The sequence below is a fragment of the Python bivittatus genome, unplaced genomic scaffold (assembly GCF_059951505.1).
Source record: "Python bivittatus isolate LINGU-HERP-01145 unplaced genomic scaffold, Pbiv_v1 ctg000020_np1212, whole genome shotgun sequence".
Lineage (NCBI taxonomy): Eukaryota > Metazoa > Chordata > Lepidosauria > Squamata > Pythonidae > Python > Python bivittatus.
The window spans coordinates 128,026,099-128,048,149 of NW_028277030.1; the positions used below are offsets into that span (position 1 = coordinate 128,026,099).

At 37.4% G+C, this 22,051-nt stretch overlaps 2 protein-coding genes across 3 annotated transcripts in view; both read right to left on the reverse strand.

Moving 5' to 3' along the window:
- PPP4R3B (protein phosphatase 4 regulatory subunit 3B) overlaps window positions 1-8,033 on the reverse strand; it is a 46,821-nt gene extending 38,788 nt beyond the window's left edge. Inside the window, exons 1-2 of one of the 2 annotated variants that reach the window (XM_088149519.1) lie at window positions 7,648-8,033; window positions 5,957-6,012 (exon numbers count right to left, since the gene is read on the reverse strand). In XM_088149519.1, coding sequence (XP_088005645.1) covers window positions 5,957-6,012; window positions 7,648-7,789 — 198 coding nt within the window. In that variant the 5' untranslated portion in view covers window positions 7,790-8,033. The remainder of the gene's footprint in view (window positions 1-5,956; window positions 6,013-7,647) is intronic. The other variant, XM_088149526.1, reaches the window with a different exon arrangement.
- A 7,832-nt stretch (window positions 8,034-15,865) lies between these two features.
- The window catches only part of PNPT1 (polyribonucleotide nucleotidyltransferase 1), a 40,237-nt gene continuing 34,051 nt past the window's right edge, over window positions 15,866-22,051 (reverse strand). The window contains exon 28 of the mRNA XM_088149544.1: window positions 15,866-16,612. Within this exon, the coding sequence (XP_088005670.1) occupies window positions 16,460-16,612 (153 nt within the window). The 3' untranslated portion in view covers window positions 15,866-16,459. The remainder of the gene's footprint in view (window positions 16,613-22,051) is intronic.

The window sequence follows — 22,051 nt, forward strand, 5'->3', positions numbered from 1 at the left end:
ATAGCTAGGTTCAAATGTCAAAAAAAGTAGGCTTCAACAACCAGTACTGAATTTGAGGGAACATGGGAGGAAGAGGGGGAGGAGGGGGACGAGAAAGACAATCCAGCACTATTATCCTTTCTCCCAACTAGCAATGGAACTTTTCAAAAACCATATTTTATATAGGATGGATAAGTTCTGATATACAAACTGCCACTCATTTATTAGGCGCTCTAGTCCACAGAAGCACCTTACTAAAAAGATGGCAAATAGTACACTATTTCAATTTTTATGGAGATATTCAGAAGTTCATTATTTCATTACCATCATTTTATTACACGAACTGGATTTGCACATTATGATATAAACCATTATGACTTAAAAACTGTACTTTGGATTTGTACAACATGCTAAGCCAGAATTTTAAAAATTGTATTTGGCTTAGCACAATGTGCAAAGTCAACCATACCCTGGATACATCAGGAGTCAAAGAAGAAAGGTTTTCCTCACATTTCTATGAGTAATGCATATTGATTTTAATCCATGTAAATACTATGGAGTAACAGATTGAAAAGATATCCATTCTCCTTTTTTCAGTCTGTAGACAACTGCACATAAAATAATAAGTATGCATTCAATTTTGAAGGAACATAAAAAGCAATCTTAAAAAACAGTGGAAAATATTTTAGCATAGATTACCCTTCAAGGATTCTTATATTGTAATTGTGAAGGGGCTGTACTGTTGGGAGTGTACACTTCCAGAAGGGTCACCCATTAAAGGCAAATCATAGACAAGGGGAAGATTAAATATGATCTTCTGGGAAAGGAAATGACAAGCCACTCCAGTATTCTGCCAAGGAAACCAAATAGACATTCAGAACCAGGACAATGTCAAAATGATACTGGAAGATGAACTCCCCAGATCAGAAAGTATCTAAGGAGCTACTAGAAAAGATCACACAGCATCTATGAGTGGTATTTATGATGTGGCTCGATAAAAGTTGATAGGAAGCCCAGATGTTGATGTGGCCAAAGGCAAAAGGAAAGTTCAACACATATGTATACCATTGGTGTGTGGAATGTCAAAACCTTAAACCAGATGTTGTCAGAGCAGAAATATTCAGACAATACTAACATTCTGGGAATCAGTGAATTGAACTGAAATGGGATGGGTCACTTCACCTCAGAAAGGCATCAGATCTTCTACTGAACATCATTGAACAAATGGAGTAGCCATCATTAACAAAAAGATATCAAAGTCAGTGCTCTGATACAACCCACAAAATAACAGGATGATCTCAATTTGAGTCCAAGGCAAATCAACTGATATTGTAATGATCCAAGTCTATGTTTCAACCCAGAGATAGAGAAGAAGTAGAAGCTGAAGAGTTCTATGGTGATGTGCGGCACCTTGCTAAGACCACACTAAAAAAAGGAGATGTCATACTTAATATAGGAGGGTAGAATGCTAAAGTTGGAAACAAAATAGCAAGTGGAATAATGGGAAACTATAGTTTTGGAATACAACACAAAGCAGGAGACAGACTATTAGCGATCTGCCAAGAAAATTGAGTATCTGTAAGAAATTTCTTCCTTCCACAACCTAAAAGACAGCTTTACACATGGGCATTACTGGATGAAGAATACAGTTGGAGAGGCTCAACTGATTCAGCAAAAACAAGACCTATTGCTCACTGAGGCTCAGATCCCAAACTCCTTCTTGCAAAATTATAACTTATACTAAAATAAAACTTAGAGGAAAAAAAACCTCAGACCCAAAACATACAACTTCAACAATATTCCATATGATTATGCATTGAAGGTCAATAATTAATTTTATGGATTAGATTTAATAAATTAATAAATTTAAGGATGAAACAAACAAAAATATCTCAAAATGCAAAAAGCAGAAAGATAACAGTCTGTCTGCTGACACATTGAAAATAGCTGAAGAAAGGTGGAAAGCAAAAGGCAACGTTGGAAGGCAACGTTGAGGCTACATTGGAAATTTTGTCCAGCCTATGGAAGAATTTGTATAATGACCAGGAAGGAACAGTCAGAATAGAATATGGAGCAACTAAAAGGTTCAAAATTGGGAAAGGAACATGATAAGATGATATATTGTCACTATTTATTTAGAATGTACCATTTCATTTTAAAGAGCATATTCGGGATTGTGGGGTTTTTAAACGACAGCAAGATTCTCTTGTGACCTATTTCACTAGGAAGCTATGAATATAGCATGAGAAATGCCAGATTAGAAGAAATAGCAACTGAAATTAAAATTGCTGGGAGAAACATTAACAACCTCGGATATGCTGATGATGCTATTTGGATGGCTAGAATTAGGTAAGACTTAAAAGAATCTGTTTAAAGTGAAAAAGAGTGCAAAACTGATCTGCTGCTTAGTATTAAAAAAAAAGGGATCATGCCAACAGGTTATACCAACCAATGCACCGTATTACAAACATTCCCAAGATGATTATTTCCTCAACTTTCTAGGAATATCATTATTCCTGAATGATGATTAAAACCTACCCTAAGAATAAAACTAGCTTTTATTTGCTGGGGCCTATCTTTGATCTCATTAGACTTGGATATGTAATAAAGCTAAAACATTTTGGACTCAAATACATATACTAATTCAGAAGATTTTGAAGACTAATATACAACTGAAACCAGATACATTTCTTTTGGGGCTGATGGATAAATAATTGGAAAAATCTCATGGATATTTCTTTTTATATATATAATTGCAGTGAGACTTTTATATGCTCAAATGTGGAAAGACTCGGTATTACCTACAATGGAAGAATGGATGGTAAAGTTGATGGAGCTAGCTGAGATGGCAAAACTGACAGCTTTGATTAGGGAAAAGACATGGACTAATTTTAATGTTAATTGGAAACCCCTTTTGGATTTTTTGCAGGAAACAGAAAAAAATGAAATTATGATATATAGATCTGATGATTAGTAAAATTAATAATTATAGAAAAAATTGACATTAAGTTGTAATCCTAGAGTAAGAGTTTAATGTGTATTTTAATTATATCTGCTGTAAAAGAAGTCGGAAGTCATTTTTTTTGTATTTCTTTTTCTTTATCTTTCTGCACTTCTGTGCTCCTTCTTTCTCTTTATTCTTTCTTCTATTCTTTTTCTTGATTATAAGTTCTTGTTAATTTTTATCTTTCTATTTTTAAAATTTAAGTTATTATAAAAAAATCTCATTAGACTTTGGCAGACATTGGAAATTGCAAAACTGAAAATACATAATATATAGCAAAATTTGCTACTAGATACAGGTTATATATTCTTGGATGCAGAGTTTAATTTTCTGTTTTGCATATTTTATATTCCAACATTCACTACATTCTCTTCTCCTTTTAGGTTTGCAAAGATCTTCTCCAATTACTAATGTTAGTTTATCTCCTAATTTCACACAGTGAAGAAATGATTTTAGTAACAGTACCCTAAGATGATACTTGGGACATCTATTAAAAATATTTACCACCTTTAATGGCTGGGTTCACACACTCCAAGCCATAATACGGTTTGCTAGTTTGTAATTTATCATCATCTGTGTACTACAATTGTAATCTGTAAACCATGATTCATGGCCTAGGCTAATGAGTAAACAGCCAAATTTATCCACTTAAGTCATAATTTTAACCATGTTTATATGCTGTATGTAAAACAGCCAATATGTTTTAGCTGAACTGACATAAGAGTACAGTAAAATAGAAAGGGTACATTTTTGATATTTAAACAACACAATACTTTTTATTTCTGATCCCTGTTAGCTTTTCAAAATATTACAGGTAGAAAAACTTACTTAACATTTTAAATATGCCTCTTTATAAATAGAAGATCAATATTTCAAATATAGAAATTAGCTGCATAGATGGACTACAGCAATTTTCCTAAGTTTCATAAACTACATTCTGTCAAGTTAGAAATGAACCTTGAAGCTCAGGGCTCCTCCTTCAGCCCTTCCTTTGTCCACCGGTTTTGGGACTCAATTGTTAGTTGTAAGCTAGGATTTCCCTTTATGACAGAACCAGAACTCTGAACTAATGCTAAGTAAGATAGACAGGGTTGTCATGATCCAGGTCCTATCAATTAAGCAGTGTCATCTGATGGCACCCAAAAGTTATGCCTTCTTGGTTTTTATATCTGCCCTATGAAACTATCCCTGCCCCCCAACCCCTGGTTTGGATAGCATGTCAGCCTATTTTAATGTGTAGATGTAGAGTTGGGAGCATATAAATTTATAATAATAATAATAATTTGGATATTTTTAACCTTGTTAGTTATATGGTGAATGGGTGGCCATATCAATTGAAGTAATACATAAATATAAATAAGATAGTAGGCCAAGACTGAATTGTTTATGAAGCCACAAAATGCACTCAAAATGTGGACTGCAGTAATGCCTTTCATGAAGAAACAGAGCAGCACCAGTTGTTTGCAAAAACTTACACAATCTTAAAAGAGAGCATGACTGGTATAATCCCAGTTCTGTAATAATAATTCACTAAATTCAGTTTGTGATGTGGAAAAGATTCCATCAGTCATTCCTATCCTACTGAGTTCACTTATACAAACTTAGGTTTTATTTTCTTTCTCTATTGTCCTTTCCCTTTCTAATATAAGAAACTGAAGATTGAATTTACAGCCAAAAATCTAATCATTTCTTCTTAGCATCTAACAAAGAAGTTAATTAAGGTGTCAAATATATGGATTCTTATTGAAAAATTAATGTTGAAAGTCCTTTGTATGATAAAAAAGACAGTAATAACTATACTTTCTAAATTTCAGATATCTAATGGGTTGTGACACAAAGAAACCTCTGTGATAAAAAGTCTGAGCAAGTGGCAGCCTCTGGCTGACTTGTCTGGTTTTGAAGTTAATGTCAAGCCTGTATTTTGATGGGAGACCTCTAGTAAAGGGACTGTAGGCTAGACTGGGAAGTCAACAAAACATCCTGGAAAAAGGTAACAGCAAACCACTTCTGCATTGCTATCAAGAAAATTACACAGCAGTGTTCATGGAAGTCAGAAAGTGAGCTTGACTTGAAGAAGACTTTACCTTTTTATGGAATCTGTTAGAAATCAACTATTGCAATGAAAAGGGAATCATTAATGAGTAGAATAAAGTAGAAATATTCTGAGATTTACATGAATTATGATCTATCAAGATATATGCATTCATATATTGTAACCTACTAGATATTTGGCAGCAAAGTTTGAAGATTTATGAACCTCCACATGGACTCCAATAAATAGCTGGACAGCTGCATTCAGCATGGAGGAATGTAGTGTAAACTAGTATATTACAAAATAAATCAAAATAATTAAAGTACTGATAAAAAAATCAAATATTATTATTAAAACTGGACAGAAAAGAAATGGCAGACAATTCAGCAAATGTTCATTCATAGTAATAATAATTTATTAAACTTATATGCTGCCCAACTCTCAACGACTCTGGGTGGCTCACAACAATCAAAGAAATTACAATAAAATCAATAAAACATAAAAAAAATAAAGATAAAAGATGGCAAGCCTGATGAAGCAAGGGGTTTCACTCTCCCTTGCCAAAGACCTGGGTGAAGAACAAGGTCTTCACAGCTATTCTAAACAACGGCAGAGTGGGGGCTATCTGGACCTCGGGGGAAGCCTTGTTTCAGAGGGCAGGCGCTGCTACAGAGAAGGTGTGCTTCTAGGGTCCCGAAAGGTAAATGTAAAAGAAGACAGTATTTTCATACATTCATCTCCTATATTTAATATACACAGCTCTTGCCTTATATCAGTATGTGGACTACTAGGAACTTAACTCATATATAACAAAACTATGGTTCACCATTCTGTACATCACTTCAATGGTAAACACAATTGCCAGTTTTTTGGAAAGTAGTGTTTTCAACAATAGTAACATAGTTGAAATATAGCAAAAAATAAAAAATAAAAATACATGCCTGTTGTTTCTGATACGCAGTGTTTGGATTTATCTTCGATTCCAACAAAAGTGAACCTGAAAAGATGACAAAAATTCCACTAGAAACTTAAGTAAATACATAAGAAGCCCTAGACATCTTAAGTAGTAATTATCCCCTTTAAGGATTGTATTCATTCTAAAACTTTTATGCAAGCACAATGATCAAATATGGGAATTTTAAGATAAACTTCAGTATGCCTTTCCCAAACTATGCACAATGCATTTATCTATGTAAAAGCATTATATTCTTATTTTCCTGTGGTAGCTAACATATATTATGTTATAACATATTTACAACACTAAATTATGTAATCCTAAATTTACGTATTATATAGTGTGCCTAAGCAGTAATGTATCATGGCAACAGCTCTCGAGTAATCATTTTCAAGCTTCACAAGATTTATTTAGTACATTAGCACCTGTTCATTAACAACATCAATATATTTTCTTCTTCTAAAAACAGCTTTTCCAATTTTGAAAATAACTTATCATGGCTTTACCATAAAAATACTGCAACAGAAAAAAGGCCTTCCATCAGCACATAAAATTTAATACAAATGTTTATTTTTCTTCTTTTCACCACCAACTACTGCCAAATCAATGATAAGAGACAATTTTGAATACTTTGCTTACTTCAGGTATAGTTTTAGGTCACTTCCACTGAAATATTATGTGCTGAATTCAGACACGCTCAAAACCAACAAGACAATAACTTAGATAAAAGTTTAAAATTGAATACACATAGCATTCTAAACAGTAGGATAGAAAATGTGGTAACACAAAGTACATTTTTTCAAGAGAAAAATGATAGTTTCTTGTGGTATTTTAAAAACTAACAATTATAATAAATGGGTTAATATTTAAGATGCCATAAGTGTTACTATTTTCTTTGCTTTAGACTAAACTCACTAAATTTCTGGAAATAAAGTTTAGTCTTGTAAGATGATGGAAAATAAGCAAATCCCTGAAGAATACTATAAAACTGAAAGAAAATATGAAAACTGGAGTGCTATTGAAAAAGCCTTCTCACTGAGGCAAGCCTGAGAGAAAACCTACCTAAAGGTGCTGGGACATATCTGAAAGGTTAGTAGTATCTGAAAGTACAAATCTGTAATACTATGAAAGGCCTATAAAATAATAATTGGTCAGATCATCTATAATAAGTAACAGTGGCCACAGTTTAGGGTCATGAAAGTTATGAAAGTTTTCTAAAAGTTAATGTTTCCCACTCCTCATAACACATTTAGTCTCTTTTCCCTAAAGTGGCACAATTAACACTGACAGGGGAGTTAGCAGTAACTTTTGTAGTCAAATGCAACAAACGAGTCCCACAAAGCAGTCAGTAAGGTTCTGTAACTATAAAATGCATGAACTCTGGGGACTATTGAGAGGGTGCTGGGGGTTTAGAGGTGGAAACCTGTAACGTTTGGAGTGGGGGTGGGGGGTCCAATAACCTGACCCTAAGATTTTGTCTAAATTTAAAAGAGAGAATACATGTGCGGGAAGAGAGGAGTCCGTGCCATCAGCCCAGGGTGTGTGGGGTGGCGGAAGGCTCCCTTGGGTTAAGGTCCTTTCCCATTCCCCTGGCTGGGCTCTATTGTCCCAGAGAGATTAGCAGCTGCCGCCATCCCCTGCCTGCCTGCCATTATTCCTCTCCTTCCCCTTTCTCACCGTCCGACTCGGCTCGGACGAGCAGCGACATCCCTTTGAGCCGCTCCACGTAGGTGGACGAGACGTGCCCGGTGCCCCTGTCGTCCCATTGCCGCTCTTCGTTGAGCGTGTAGACCTTCACCCGCCGCCGGGTATCCGACATGGTGGGGCCCCGGCCCGATCGCAAGGGACGGGGAGGGACCAGGAGGGGGCTGAGCGCGTCACTCAGGAGGCCTTTAACTCGCCGCTTTTCATGACGTTCAGCTCGGCGCCACCGCTCTCTGCCTCAGCAGTACCAACCAGCAGCAGCAACAGCAGCAATAGCAGCCGCTAACGCCGCGGCACGGCCGCCATCTTGTAATCCGACTCCTGTCCCGTCCCTGCCTTTCTCTTCCTCTCAGAGCCGGGGGAGGGAGAGGGACGGAAGGCCTGCACGGGCTCCACTAGCAGGGGCTATGGTGGCCGGGAAGGGAAGGAAAAGAAAAGGCTGTCAGTTTGCGAAGGAGGAAGGGGTTGAGAATAGGTTGCGCCTGCGTGCTGTATACTCCCCTGCTTGGCGCGGGAAGGCGGTGTTTCCGTGGGTTGGTTTGGTTTTTCCAACACCAGCAGTAGCTATAGCTGCAGTTTCCCGGAGTGATAACGTCCCTGAATAGGAAGCGTCTCTGAAGGACCGTCTGCAAGATTCCCAGCAGCTCTCCCCTTTGTTTTATTAAATTAATCTGGGTTTCTTTGCTACCGACGCTGTAGCGTTTGAGATGAAAGACCCGTTCCCTTGGTTGCAAAGGCGGTGAAGAAGAGGAGTTGGGACGATGCGGCACTTCTTAAGAACGTGGAGAGAAAATCACGCCCTCGTACTCGTCAGCCACGGTTCTGTATTTTTCTTTTGAAGTGAGGAAAGTAACACCTTTCTTCTTTTGAAGAGCATATTTCAAGAAGAAAGAATACCTTTTTTCTATTGAGAAACATCATCAAGCATCTTTCTAGAGCTATTTTATCCCAGGACTTAAGCACTTAACCCCTCAACTGCCTGTAGAAAACACACGCCATTTGATACAAGTGGGGCATAGCGAAGACTTCAGAGATGGACAAAATAAGTAGGGCTGCCTAAAGACATATTAGCTTAAATTTTTGGAGAGATGGAGCCACCTTCAGATGCAAACTGACTTAAGAGTTTCAGCTTCTACTTAATTCATAATTAATGGTCTTGATGCACAGAGTTATCATTTCTGCACAGTTCAATACAATGTGGCTATGTGTTAAACCATGATGCATAAAATTAAGAAAGCAAGCAATCTAAGGAACATTTAGCGAATGCCAGCCTTGTCTATATTAGGAAATTCAAGAGCAAATGTATGGTTTATTCCAAATCTTGAGATGCATTTGATAATATTCTCATAAAACAATTGTTTTTTTAAAATATCTTATATTTTGATACTGCTCCAAATACTTCTGAGGAGGTTGTAGTTTGCTATTTTCAATATTATATACAATATGTATTTTCTTTATAAATAATATCCTTTTTATCATTAAAAATCCAAAGTGGGGAAAAGCAATTTACAATAAATTTAAAAACAAATAATTACATTCTTAAAATGTGTTTATTTTTATAGCATTTCTAGGCTGTCCACTCCCAATGGACTGTTGTTGACCTCATTTGAAAATTAAACCATTTTATTATGCAACTACAAGCATATGATAATCATATTAACTGATCCATAGTTGACAGATAATTTTTTTCTCATTTTTAATGCTAATGCCATTACTATTTCCAATTATGATGAAGCTTAAGTTCTGGACTGCCAGCAGAATTCAGAATACTTTAGAATATAGGAAATACCAAATGGCTTAGTTGTTGTTAAAATTCCCACCTCCACCCCAAAAATATCAGACTTCTCAAGAAGTGACCTCTAGCGTGCCTCTATGGATGAGTCAATCTAGACATATAAAAATGCATTTATTTACTCTACAACTTCCTTAAGAAATTCAAGTATAAATCAAGTACCAAATTCCCATGGAATGTAAGAAGCGTGAACACAGAAAAGCTCAACACAATGAAAGATGAAATGACTACACATTAACATCTTAGGCATCAGTGAACTGAGATGATATGGGATTGGACACTTTCAGTCAGAAGATCACACTGTTTACTACTCAGGACATGAAAAGCAAGGAATGGTGTTGCTTTTATAGTTACGAGGGGTATAGCAAGAACAGTACTTGGCTACAATGCAACCAATGGCCAAATAATATCAATTAGACTTTGTGGACAACCCTTTAACATGACAATTATTCAACTTTATGCTCCAACCACTGATGCAGAAGTAGAGAGGTTGATGAGTTTTATGATCAACTTTTATTTGAAATCGATAGAATATGCAGATAAGATGCTGGTTGTCAATGGAGACTGGAATGCCAAAGTTGGAAATATTATGGAGGAAAAAATGTAGTTGATTGTTTGGCTTAAGAAAATCAAAATGAAGGACAATAACTTGTCAATTTCTGCCAATCTAATGATTTCTTCTTTGCAAACACTGTCTTCAAATAACCACAATGCCTGTATACATAGACATCACCAGAGTACATAGAAAACAAACTGACTACATTATTGCTAAAAGGAAGTGGAGGAACCCAATTATAGCATCACAGACCGTAGTTCACAAACTGTTCATGGGCAAGTTCCAAGTTAAGCCAAAGAAGAGGAAAGCCAACCAGTTTTCATGATATGATCTCAAGCATATACCCATCATTTTCAAAAACATCAGGAATCGCTTTGAAGTCGTGAACCTCACTGATAGAGAATGAAAGGAACTTAAAGAAGTTGTTAAAAATGAACATAAAAAGAGATGCACCCTGGATGCATCTCTGGATAGTTGAGAAAGTCAAAGAATGTAAAGATTACTAAAAGGAAGTCAGTATGTATTTCATTGATCATAAAAAGGACTTTGATTGTGTTGATTGTGTCATGTGGTAGAATGCATTTAGAAAAATGGAAGTCATAAAACATCTCATTGTCCCCATGCAAAACCTATACACAGGTCAGGAAGTGTCAGTATGGACAGGACATGGTGAAACAGACTGGTTCCAGGTTGGCAAAGGAGTGACACAAGGCTGTATACTATCCACTTATTTATTCAACCTATATGCTGAATATATATTAAGGCAAGTTGGATTGGAAGAAGGTAAGTATGTTTTTAAAATAGGAGGAAGAAACATCCATAACCTGCATTATATTGATGACATTATTCTTGACAGCCAAAAATGCAAGCTCTAGTAATAAAGTCAAGGAGCAGTGAAAAAAAAAAAAGGACTTAAATATAAAGAAGACCAAACCAAAGCCAATAGGTACAACAACCAGCCTTAGAAGTGGTAATGAAGATATTGGAGTGGTAGATAACTTCTTCCTTCTGATCAACCATCAACAGTAAAGGAACAGTCAAGAAATATTCTGTAAACTACTATTTGGTAGAGTAGCCTTGAAGGCTTGGAAAATATATTTAGATGTCATGATGTGTCTATACCTACAAAAATCTGAATAGCGCAGGCAATGGTATTCCTTTATTACATTATAGAAGCAAAAGCTGGTCTTTAAAGAAGCTGGACAGAATGAGTATTGAAGCTTTTCAACTTTGCTGTAGGGGGAGTCCCTTGTTGGGCAGCCAACAAAACAAACAAATGGATCATTAAACAAATCAACCCAGAATTTTTACTCAAGGTACAAATGATCATACTTTGGACACATTATGCAAAGACACAGATGATGGGAGAAGGCTCCGATGCTCAGAAAGGTGGAAGGAAAGAGAAAGGAAGGCCAGCAGCAAGGTAGATGAACTCAGTTACTGTGGCAATAGGTGTATTGTTGGAAGACCTGAAGGACCAGGTTAGGGACAGATCATTATGGAAAAAAACTATTTGTGTGGTCAGTAAGAGTCAACAGTGACCTGCTGGCATATAATCAGATTTCCAAGGTAACAGTAAAAAAATGGAATTGACATAAGAAACTCTTGAAACTCCTTTGTGACCAGACTTTTAGCCAATGACAGTTGTTTTTAACTGATTTAATTATTTTTGTCCAGTCGTTTGTTACTGGTATTTTATTTGGTTTTGAAATTTGGTTGCAAATGGCTAAAATGGTCGCTGGTATTAAACAAATGTAATATATTTATTGAATCTACAATTTCCACTGAACTAAATCTCTTAAGGAAAAGGAAAAATACTTAATCCAAGTCTTGGAATATCAGAAAAGTAGACTTTTGAGGTTACTGTACAAGAGGACAGTATAGCAATATTTCCCCCCCAATACAACCAATATAAACTTATGTCACTTAGATCTAAGGATCATGCTATAAACCAAACTATGCAGGGTATCAGACTAATTATATACCCACTTCAGGAATTAACCTCAACCCTTTCTGTTTCCTATGGTACTTAATACAAAGTTCTAAATTAAGGAATTTGGCCAATAATTAAAATAGTAGTAATAGCTGTAGTTTAATTTTTACATGTGCATAAATTGGTGCAATATACAATAGTAACATACAGAATCAAACAATCTAATGTTAAGATCACAGCTGAAATATAAAGTCTCAGTAACTGAATTGTACATAATACTTAAAACACCATTAAAACTTCTAAGAAATAATACATTTCTGTGTAAAGAATTAACACTTAAATCAGCTTCACAAAGGCAACAGTTAAATCTGCTTATGCCTTATGGGCCATATATTCCTTTTTTGTAACATAAAGGAAATAAGGGAGTTGGTCATACTGTGGATTCTGGGAGGCAGTTCAAGGCTTATAGTACAACTTCAGATGGAAGGAGAGCTTTGGACAGCTAATAGTGGTATAGAAAAAAAAATCACAGGAATATGTTGGGGTAGATTACATTAACCTAGAAGATGACTCTGAATCCAGGATGGCATGAAGAGTAGATAGAAATAATTCATGTGACCTACTACTATATTCTTAATTAAGATAACCCTGCATTTTAAAGATTACTTGGGGAAAATGTTTTCCCTTCAGGTAAAGACAGTAGGTACTAAAACAAATTAAAGGCAAGGCTATGTTCTAAAGATTAGAACAAGACAACAGTGGAGGCTATCAGAGAAGGCAAGTAGGCAGTGTGGGGATATAAGGAGTGAAGTAACATACTCAGTATTGTGCAGGTTATGTGTGAACGGATGAGGGTGTAATAAGACCAGAAAGATTACAATAGTCAACATGACAGATGAATGTAACATGGATAGAAATTCTGCTGAAAGAAAAGTGGGGAAGGCTGTATTTTGGAAAGTTATACAGAGAGGACTCAATAAAACCAAGGCTCTGCATGATTAGTAAAATAAATGGAAATGATTTCAATGAATATAGAAAATAAGTATATTAAGGAGATAGTAGTAGACTACATAGTAGATAGAAGAGTAAAATGTCAAATACAGTTAAAGGAAGAAAGTCAGCTACGGAGAGAATAGAGACCTGGGTCATAAAGGGAACCAAACTGGAAACAGCAATCAGCTACACTAAAAGTAGCAAAGAAGTATGAAGGTTCTTGGATCTGACAATGAAAGGGCATTAACAGTGGTGTGGAAAATGTTTCTCTTTGAACATTTTCAAATTGAAACATTTTGCACAGTAGTCACCAGGCTTTTTTGCAATTCTACAAAAGCAGAGTTAGATGAGAGAATACTGAAACAAATTTAGGAAGCACCCTCCAATAGTTCAGAACGAAGAGGAAGAGAGTAGAGTGTAGTAGTTATTTATTTAGTTTTTTTCATTTACATATCATCACAATCTATATGGCCTCCTGGTGCTTTATAACAATAAAACTATTAAAACTAAGACATTACAATAATACATTGGAGCAATACATATGGCACAAACGTATCATTCCCCAAAAGCTGTTTTAACTAGCTTCTGGAAGGCTAAACTAGCTTTTATCTCAGAGGGAAGCTATTCCGTAACATAAGGGCTGCAAAAGAAAAATATTGCCTGCGAGCCCGTTCTGCTAAATTCTTGGTAATGGGGAAATGCTAATAGACTTTTGTCAGGGAGAGAAGGCATCTAGGAGCCAAGCCATGTAGGGCTTTGTAGGTTAAAACCAGCATTGTGATTTGCACTTAGAAACTTATGAGTAACCCACTGAGGTCATGCAGTCACTCTTGATATATTTGCACATTAAAATACGCATATACTATCACTCTAGACTGCAAGAACCAGCTGTAAGAAGGAACTCTTGCATCACTTATAAATGAAATGCTTGTTCAACTGTGAACATATTTATTTTTGTTTTTTATTTACTTACTTAATATTTATTATTTTTACTGTAAACCGCCTAGAGTCACTCTTTGAGTGAGATGGGCAGTGACTAAATTTGAAATATAAATAAATAAAATATAAAACATCTACAACTGCTGAAAATATTCATAAAGCACGTCTTGCTTATGATTTTTCTAGAGCACTAAAAAAAATGGTATCCTGTACTTTTCTAGAGCACCAGAAACTGGTAGCTGGCATCCCTCATAGTCCCATCCAACCACACTGTCAATGTCTGTGCCAAGATAGCTGACTATTAGCAAATATTTCCCACTGTTTGGCTAGACACATACAAAGACTATAGTGTAAGTCACCAAACAGACAATTGAAAAAATGAAAAACAAGCCACTTTATATCACTCCTCAACCACTGTAGCCTTTGCCTCCCAATCTATTAAGGGCAGTCCCCATACACCTATAGAGTACACATCTGTCTGTATCATTTAAAGGCAGCAATTGTTCAAACAAGTAGCAAGTCTTACAGCACACAAGTATGACTTACAAATGGACAGGATTGCTAAATGACAGAAATGACAAATTTAAAAACTGCAATTTTCATGCAAAGGAATGGCTGTAGATATATTTACATTTTTAGTTTCGAAGAGGTGACAGGGATAGATAATACACCCTAAAACAAGGTAGCAAGCTCTTAACTGGCAAGGTAATAATTTAAGATGACAGCAAAAGGGAGCATGCATTTGAGTGGTACAGCAGTCACAGAGTCTGAACATGCAAGGGAATTTTATTGCTATGTCTTGCTGCCAAGATATGCATAGCCTTAATCCATCAGAGTTAACTGGAATGGATGCAAAATAAGTTCTGAACTGTTACTTAAGATCCTGACATTTCAAATAATCCAGTAGGGTAGGAGGCAGTAGCTACTAAGTGTCACAGGCCTAAAATCCTTCAGAGTTTTATAGGCTAAACCAAAACTTTGAATTATGTCCAGAAGAATATCACCATGACAACAACACCAATTTCCAGTCATAAGCCAAGCAAAACCTATTATTAAGAGAAACTCATAGTAACTCCCACTGTGGGTCAAATGAAAAAGATAAATATAGCACTTCATATATCAGCAAATAAACATCTGTACAGTTTATTCTGTCTGAACTGCATGTGTTTTTAAAAAGTCTGTAAAAACAGTTTCTACAAATGATGTCTATAATTGTTTTGGAAAAGCTAGCACCAAAACTTTCAGAGACCATACAAAGATATTTCAAAAATGCATGATAAGAAAAGAATGTCAACAAATTTAGACAATATTTTTAATAGCTTAAAGTAGCAAAATAAAAGATCTTTGTGTATTCACATTACATTTATATTCTCTCAACCCCTCACTAGTACTCCCCAGTGAAATATTACATATAATGCAAAATAACACAAAGCTAAGATTTAATTGATGCTTGGATTTTTTAAGATTATGGTATTTATTGTTTTTATCTCCTTATACTGAATGAATATATTGCATTAACCCAGAGTTCTCACTTGAGGCACAAATGACAAGGCTCAAATTATCCTTCGGACACATCTCTGGAAAAGGCCCTAACGTTGGGAAAGATGGAAGTAAAGAGAAGAAGAGGATGACCAGCAGCAAGGTGGATGGACTCAGTTACAGTGGCGATGAGTACACGGTTGGAAGACCAGGTTAGGGATAGATCGTCATGGAGAAAATCTATCTATGTGGTTGCTAGCAGTCAAAAATGACTTGATGGCACATAATTAATCAATCAATATTGAATGACTTTTCTTGTGATGGTAGAATCAAAGATAATCATATGCAATGAAGATCTTACAAACTCATATCCCAACAGTATAAAAACAGCTTATCATACTGAAAGCTGGCAATTTTCAGTATTACACAGACCTATTTTCCATTTTAAAAGTATTTGTAGATTCTATAATCCCACAAAAGAATATTTATTGTCGATAAAAACTGCTCACCACTTTTATTTGCTTCTCAATATTTCACAGTTTAAGATAATGTGCTTTCCTGGGATCAGAAGAAACAGCCATTCAAAACAGACAAATGTTTCAGTGAGTTACAGACAGGTGCTTGTATTTGCATTCTCATGTTCTGAAGCATCTTCTCCAACATGATTTGTTTCTATATTGTTCTCCCATTAAATTCTCTTCTGGGAACATGTATTACATAAACGTAATAATACACATTCCTACATATATAAGAAAACAGCTTATGCATGTGACATATCTTGCTAGCACTAGAAATAACGTTTTAAACAGATAGCGGGCGGCATTTGTATACTTCTGGAAACAGTCATTCTATTCATTTGAAAATACATATCAGCTTTTATGTAATGTAGAAAGGTGCTATGAATTCTTATTTTTCAAAAGAACTCCAAAGGCATTAAACACAACTAAAAATTAGCTGGTGTTCAATCATATTTTTATGAAATTTAAAACACTCATGGGCATGTAGAAACCTATATATATTAATTTGCTTTTTCTGGTAATTATTCAGTCTCTATCAAAGGGAATAGTCCTATTGGTTCAGAAGGATTCTTGTGCTATGATGAACTAGCCGACTCATGCATTGCACTTCCTACTACTATACTTTTTTTGTCATTAAGTGTTTTAACAACAGATGTAGCTGGAGTCTGAAGCACTTTTCGTGAAAGCCTCATTCTTCCATCAGTTGGATCACGTCCAAAGTATTTCACCTGTTCATAGGAGGAAATGAGATTGAGCTCAGGCTGTAGCAAGGTTTATGCAGTTTAATTTTTTAGTGAAAAAGTAACAAGGATATTATTTACTTTTTAGAATTAATGCTGTATAGAATTCTAAATTTAAAGTATTAACATAAAGATAAGAGATAGAAATATCAGAAATTATTTATCATCTCAATGAAACCATACTTCCCCCTTTTCAAATGACAGTCATGCTACATATATGCACAAAGATTCCCCACTGGCGTATTGAGCAGTTAAATTTGTGAAATCAGGTCTTTCTGAATATAGCACAATGTCTACATCAAAGTCTTGATCATATTGTGTTAATTTCACTGTCAGGACTGAGTATGACAGCAATATATTGCCACTTAAGAGTTCTTTATTTATACCCCACCTTTCTACTCTGGTGAGTGCTTAAAGCAGCTAACAAAATCTGAATAAAAACAGAATATAAAAAAATAAAATTAAGGAGTAAAATTAATAAAATAGGTACTGTCTAAGAATTAGAAGTTTGGCAAAACTAATGCGTCTTTACAGATTTTCTGAACACTTAGAGTAGGAGCCAAGTACTGCTCCTGAAGGAACCTTCTCTCATGTGCCAAACAGATGAGCCTTCTGATAGGAGTAGTATTTCAAAAGGACCTGATCTGTAGTACTTGACAGCTGGACAGAGACATAGTGAGAGAAGAAATCCTTTAGATATGCAAGGCCTAAGTCATTTGGGACTTTCAAAGTCAAAATCAGTCCCTTAAATTATGCCTGGTAAGCAACTGGGAACCAGTGCAGCTCTATCAGAAGTGGCATCAATGATCTGTGTAACTTGCCACATTTAACAGCTCAGCTGCTGCACTTTGGAACACTTTTCAAGGTAACCCCACTTTCAAGTTGATAATAATCTTGTTTTTTGATATAGTTCTTTCTGAAAAATTAACTATGTTTGGGGTGTACGTACTTCAGAGTGCAAGGTATGCTTTATATGTTAACCTGTTGATCCAAGTAAAACCCAGGGATAGGTAAGGTCCCTTTCATGGATCACTGCCTTGTCGTGGCGAAGGGGCTTGCATAACTCAGTGAAGCCATGAGCTATACCGTTCAGGGCCACCCAAGACGGACAGATCATGACAGAGAGTTCTGACAAAATGTGGTCCACTGGAGAAGGAAATGGCAACCCACTCCAGTACCCTTGCCAAGAAAACCCCATGGACAATGTTAAAAGGCTAAAAGATATGACGCCGGAAGATGAGCCTCTCAGGCCGGAAGGTGTCCAATATGCTACTGGGGAAGAGCGGAGGGCAATTCCAAGTAGCTCCAGAAAGAGTGAAGCGGCTGGCCCAAAGCTGAAAGGACGTTCAGCTGTGGATGTATCTGGAAGTGAAAAGAAGGTCGGATGCTGTAAAGAACAATATTGTATAGGTACCTGGAATGTAAGATCTATGAACCAAGGCAAGCTGGATGTGGTCAAACATGAGATGACAAGATTGAACGTTGACATCTTGGGAATCAGCGAATTGAAATGGACGGGAATGGGTGAATTTAATTCAGGTGACCATTATATCTACTACTGTGGCCAAGAAACCCTTAGAAGAAATGGAGTTGCGCTCATAGTCAATAAGAGAGTGGGAATGGGGTACAACCTCAAAAATGACAGAATGATCTCAGTGCGTATCCAAGGCAAACCATTCAACATCACAGTAATCCAAGTCTATGCCCCAACCACTGATGCCGAAGAAGCTGAAGTTGACCGCTTCTATGAAGACCTACAACATCTTCTAGAACTAGCACCAAAAAAAGATGTCCTTTTCATCATAGGGGATTGGAATGCTAAAGTAGGAAGTCAAGGAGTAATCGGAATAACAGGCAAGTTTGGCCTTGGAGTACAAAATGAAGCAGGGCAAAGGCTAATAGAGTTCTGTCAAGAGAACAAGCTAGTCATAGCAAACACTCTTTTCCAACAACACAAGAGACGACTCTACACATGGACATCACCAGATGGTCAATACCGAAACCAGATTGATTACATACTTTGCAGCCAAAGATGGAGAAGCTCTATACAGACAGCAAAAACAAGACCAGGAGCTGACTGTGGCTCAGACCATGAGCTTCTTACTGCAAAATTTAGGCTTAAATTGAAGAATGTAGGGAAAACCACTAGACCACTCAGGTATGACTTAGATCATATTCCTTGTGAGTACACAGTGAAGGTGATGAATAGATTTAGAGGATTAGATTTGGTAGACAGAGTGCCTGAAGAACTATGGACGGAGGACTGTAACATTGTACAGGAGGCAGCAACTAAAACCATCCCAAGGAAAAAGAAATGCAAGAAAGCAAAATGGCTGTCTGATGAGGCTTTACAAATAGCTGTGGAAAGAAGGAATGTGAAAAGCAAGGGTGAAAGGGAAAGATATAAGCAACTGAATGCAGATTTCCAGAGAATAGCAAGGAGAGATAAGAAGGCCTTCTTAAATGAACAATGCAAAGAAATTGAGGAAAACAATAGAATGGGGAAGACTAGAGATCTCTTCAAGAAAATTGGAGATATCAAAGGAATGTTTAGTGCAAAGATGGGCATGATAAAGGACAAAAAAGGCAGGGACCTAACAGAAGCAGAAGAGATTAAGAAGAGGTGGCAAGAATACACAGAAGAACTATACAAGAAAGATCTTAATGTCCCTGATGTCCATGCTGGTGTGGTCACTGACCTTGAGCCAGACATCCTAGAGAGTGAAGTCAAGTGGGCCTTAGGAAGCATTGCTAACAACAAAGCTAGTGGAGATGACAGTATTCCAGCTGAGTTATTTAAAATACTAAAAGATGATGCTGTTAAAGTGCTGCACTCAATATGCCAGCAAATTTGGAAAACGCAACAGTGGCCATGGGATTGGAAAAGGTCAGTTTACGTTCCAATTCCAAAGAAGGGCAATGCCAAAGAATGCTCAAACTATCGCACAATTGCACTCATTTCACATGCTAGCAAGGTTATGCTCAAAATTCTACAAGCTAGGCTTCAGCAGTACGTGAACCGAGAACTACCGGATGTACAAGCTGGGTTTCGAAGAGGCAGAGGAACTAGAGATCAAATTGCCAACATTCGCTGGATCATGGAGAAAGCACGAGAGTTCCAGAAAAACATCTACTTCTGCTTCATTGACTATGCAAAAGCCTTTGATTGTGTGGATCACAACAAACTGTGGCAAATTCTTAAAGAAATGGGGGTATCAGACCATCTTACCTGTCTCCTGAGAAATCTGTATGCGGGCCAAGAAGCAACAGTTAGAACCAGTCACGAAACAACCGATTGGTTCAAAACAGGGAAAGGAGTACGACAAGGCTGTATACTGTCACCCTGCTTATTTAACCTATATGCAGAGTACATCATGAGAAATGCCAGGCTGGAAGAATCACAAGCCGGAATTAAGATTGCAGGGAGAAACATCAATAACCTCAGATATGCAGACGATACCACCCTAATGGCAGAAAGTGAAGAAGAACTAAAGAGCCTCTTGATGAGGGTGAAAGAGGAGAGTGCAAAAGCTGGCCTGAAACTCAACATTAAAAAAACTAAGATCATGGCATCTGGACCCATCAATTCCTGGCAAATAGAAGGGGTAGAAATGGAAGCAGTAACAGACTTCATTTATTTGGGCTCCAAGATCACCGCAGACGGAGACTGCAGCCATGAAATTAAAAGATGCTTGCTCCTTGGGAGGAAAGCTATGGCAAACCTAGATAGCATATTAAAAAGCAGAGACGTCACCTTGCCGACAAAGATCCGCATAGTCAAAGCTATGGTTTTTCCAGTAGTAATGTATGGCTGTGAGAGCTGGACCATAAAGAAGGCTGAGCGCCAAAGAACTGATGCCTTTGAACTGTGGTGCTGGAGAAGACTCTTAAGAGTCCCCTGGACTGCTAGGAGGTCAAACCAGTCAATCTTAAAGGAAATCAACCCTGATTGCTCATTGGAAGGATTGATAATGAAGCTCAAGCTCAGATACTTTGGTCACCTAATGCGAAGAGAGGACTCTTTGGAAAAGACCCTGATGCTGGGAAAGATTGAAGGCAAAAGGAGAAGAGGACGGCAGAGGATGAGATGGTTAGATAGCATCACTGAAGCAATGAGCATATAAACTGAGCAAACTCAGGGAGGCAGTGAAGGGCAGGAAGGCCTGGTGCAATATGGTTCATGAGGTCACGAAGAGTCGGACACGACTTAACGACTGAACAACAACAATAGGTAAGGCTGTGATTCTATGAAACCTGGAAGGACATTTGAAGGCCAACCCGGCTCTCTTCTTGGAAGAGACTGAGGGAGACTTCCCCCTCAAAGGAAGAGATCTGCATTTAGATGCACCTTCCACCCTCCACAGAAATCTCTACCACCTTTGTCTCTCTGGCACTTTTAAAGTCAATAGAAGGAAAAAAGGGATGGTTTGGGAGCAAGTTGCTGATGAATCAGGGTGTTTTGAATTATTACAGATCCAAAGCCTCTACCTGATTAGTTCATGACAAGCATCTAAGCTGCATCTTTTTGCCTAGTTCCACCATTCCCTAGAAACACTGATGACTCAGAAAATATGTATCTGTCCTGGACCTGAATACCCACTTTCTTCTCTCCCAATGGTTCCAATGGAATAGAAGAATGAAAACAAAGAAATACAACAGAAAAGAGGACGAATGATGTTTAGCCCTCATGTTTCACAGTTCTAAGTTGGGGAGAGGGCAGGGCAGGGAGGTTACAGCAACAGTTCATTCACTTCTCCCAACATGCCAGCTGATAACTAAACTAAACAGAATTTAGTTTAAATGGAAGAGCGTTTAATCATGTCATGGCTCATTTCCTGCCTAAATGGTAAAACTAAGAAGCAGTTAGCTTCTTATCTCTCACTTAGAGCCAGTTTGGTATAGTGGTTAAGGTGTTGGCTTAGAAAGCAGGAGACAGTGAGTTCTAGGTGTCCCTTGGGCATGAAAGACAGCTGGGTGACTTTGGGCCACTTAATCTCTCTCAGCCCAACCCACCTCACAGGGTTATTGTTGTGGCAAAAATAGCAGGCAAGAGCATTAGGTATGTTTGCTGCCTTGAGTTGACTGACACACACATTTTTTTTTTTAATCTGTGCTCAGTCGTTACCGACTCTGCAGTGACTGCTTGGACGAGTCCTTGCAGCTTTCAAGGCAAAGTGTTTCAGAAGTGGTTTGCCAGTGCCTCCTTCCTAGAGCAGAGCCCAGCTGGCGAGTGCAGGAGGTGGGGTTTCCATTGCTTCGCGCCCTTTTCGGGCGCACACGGTTTTTCACGCTTACCGGCAACTGCTCCCGACTCCTTTTTTGCAAGGCGCTGCCAGCATTTTTCCTCCCACTGGAGTGAGAGTCCCCATTTATCTACTCACGTGAGTTTTCGAACTGTTGGGTTGACAGGAACTGGGGAGGAAACAG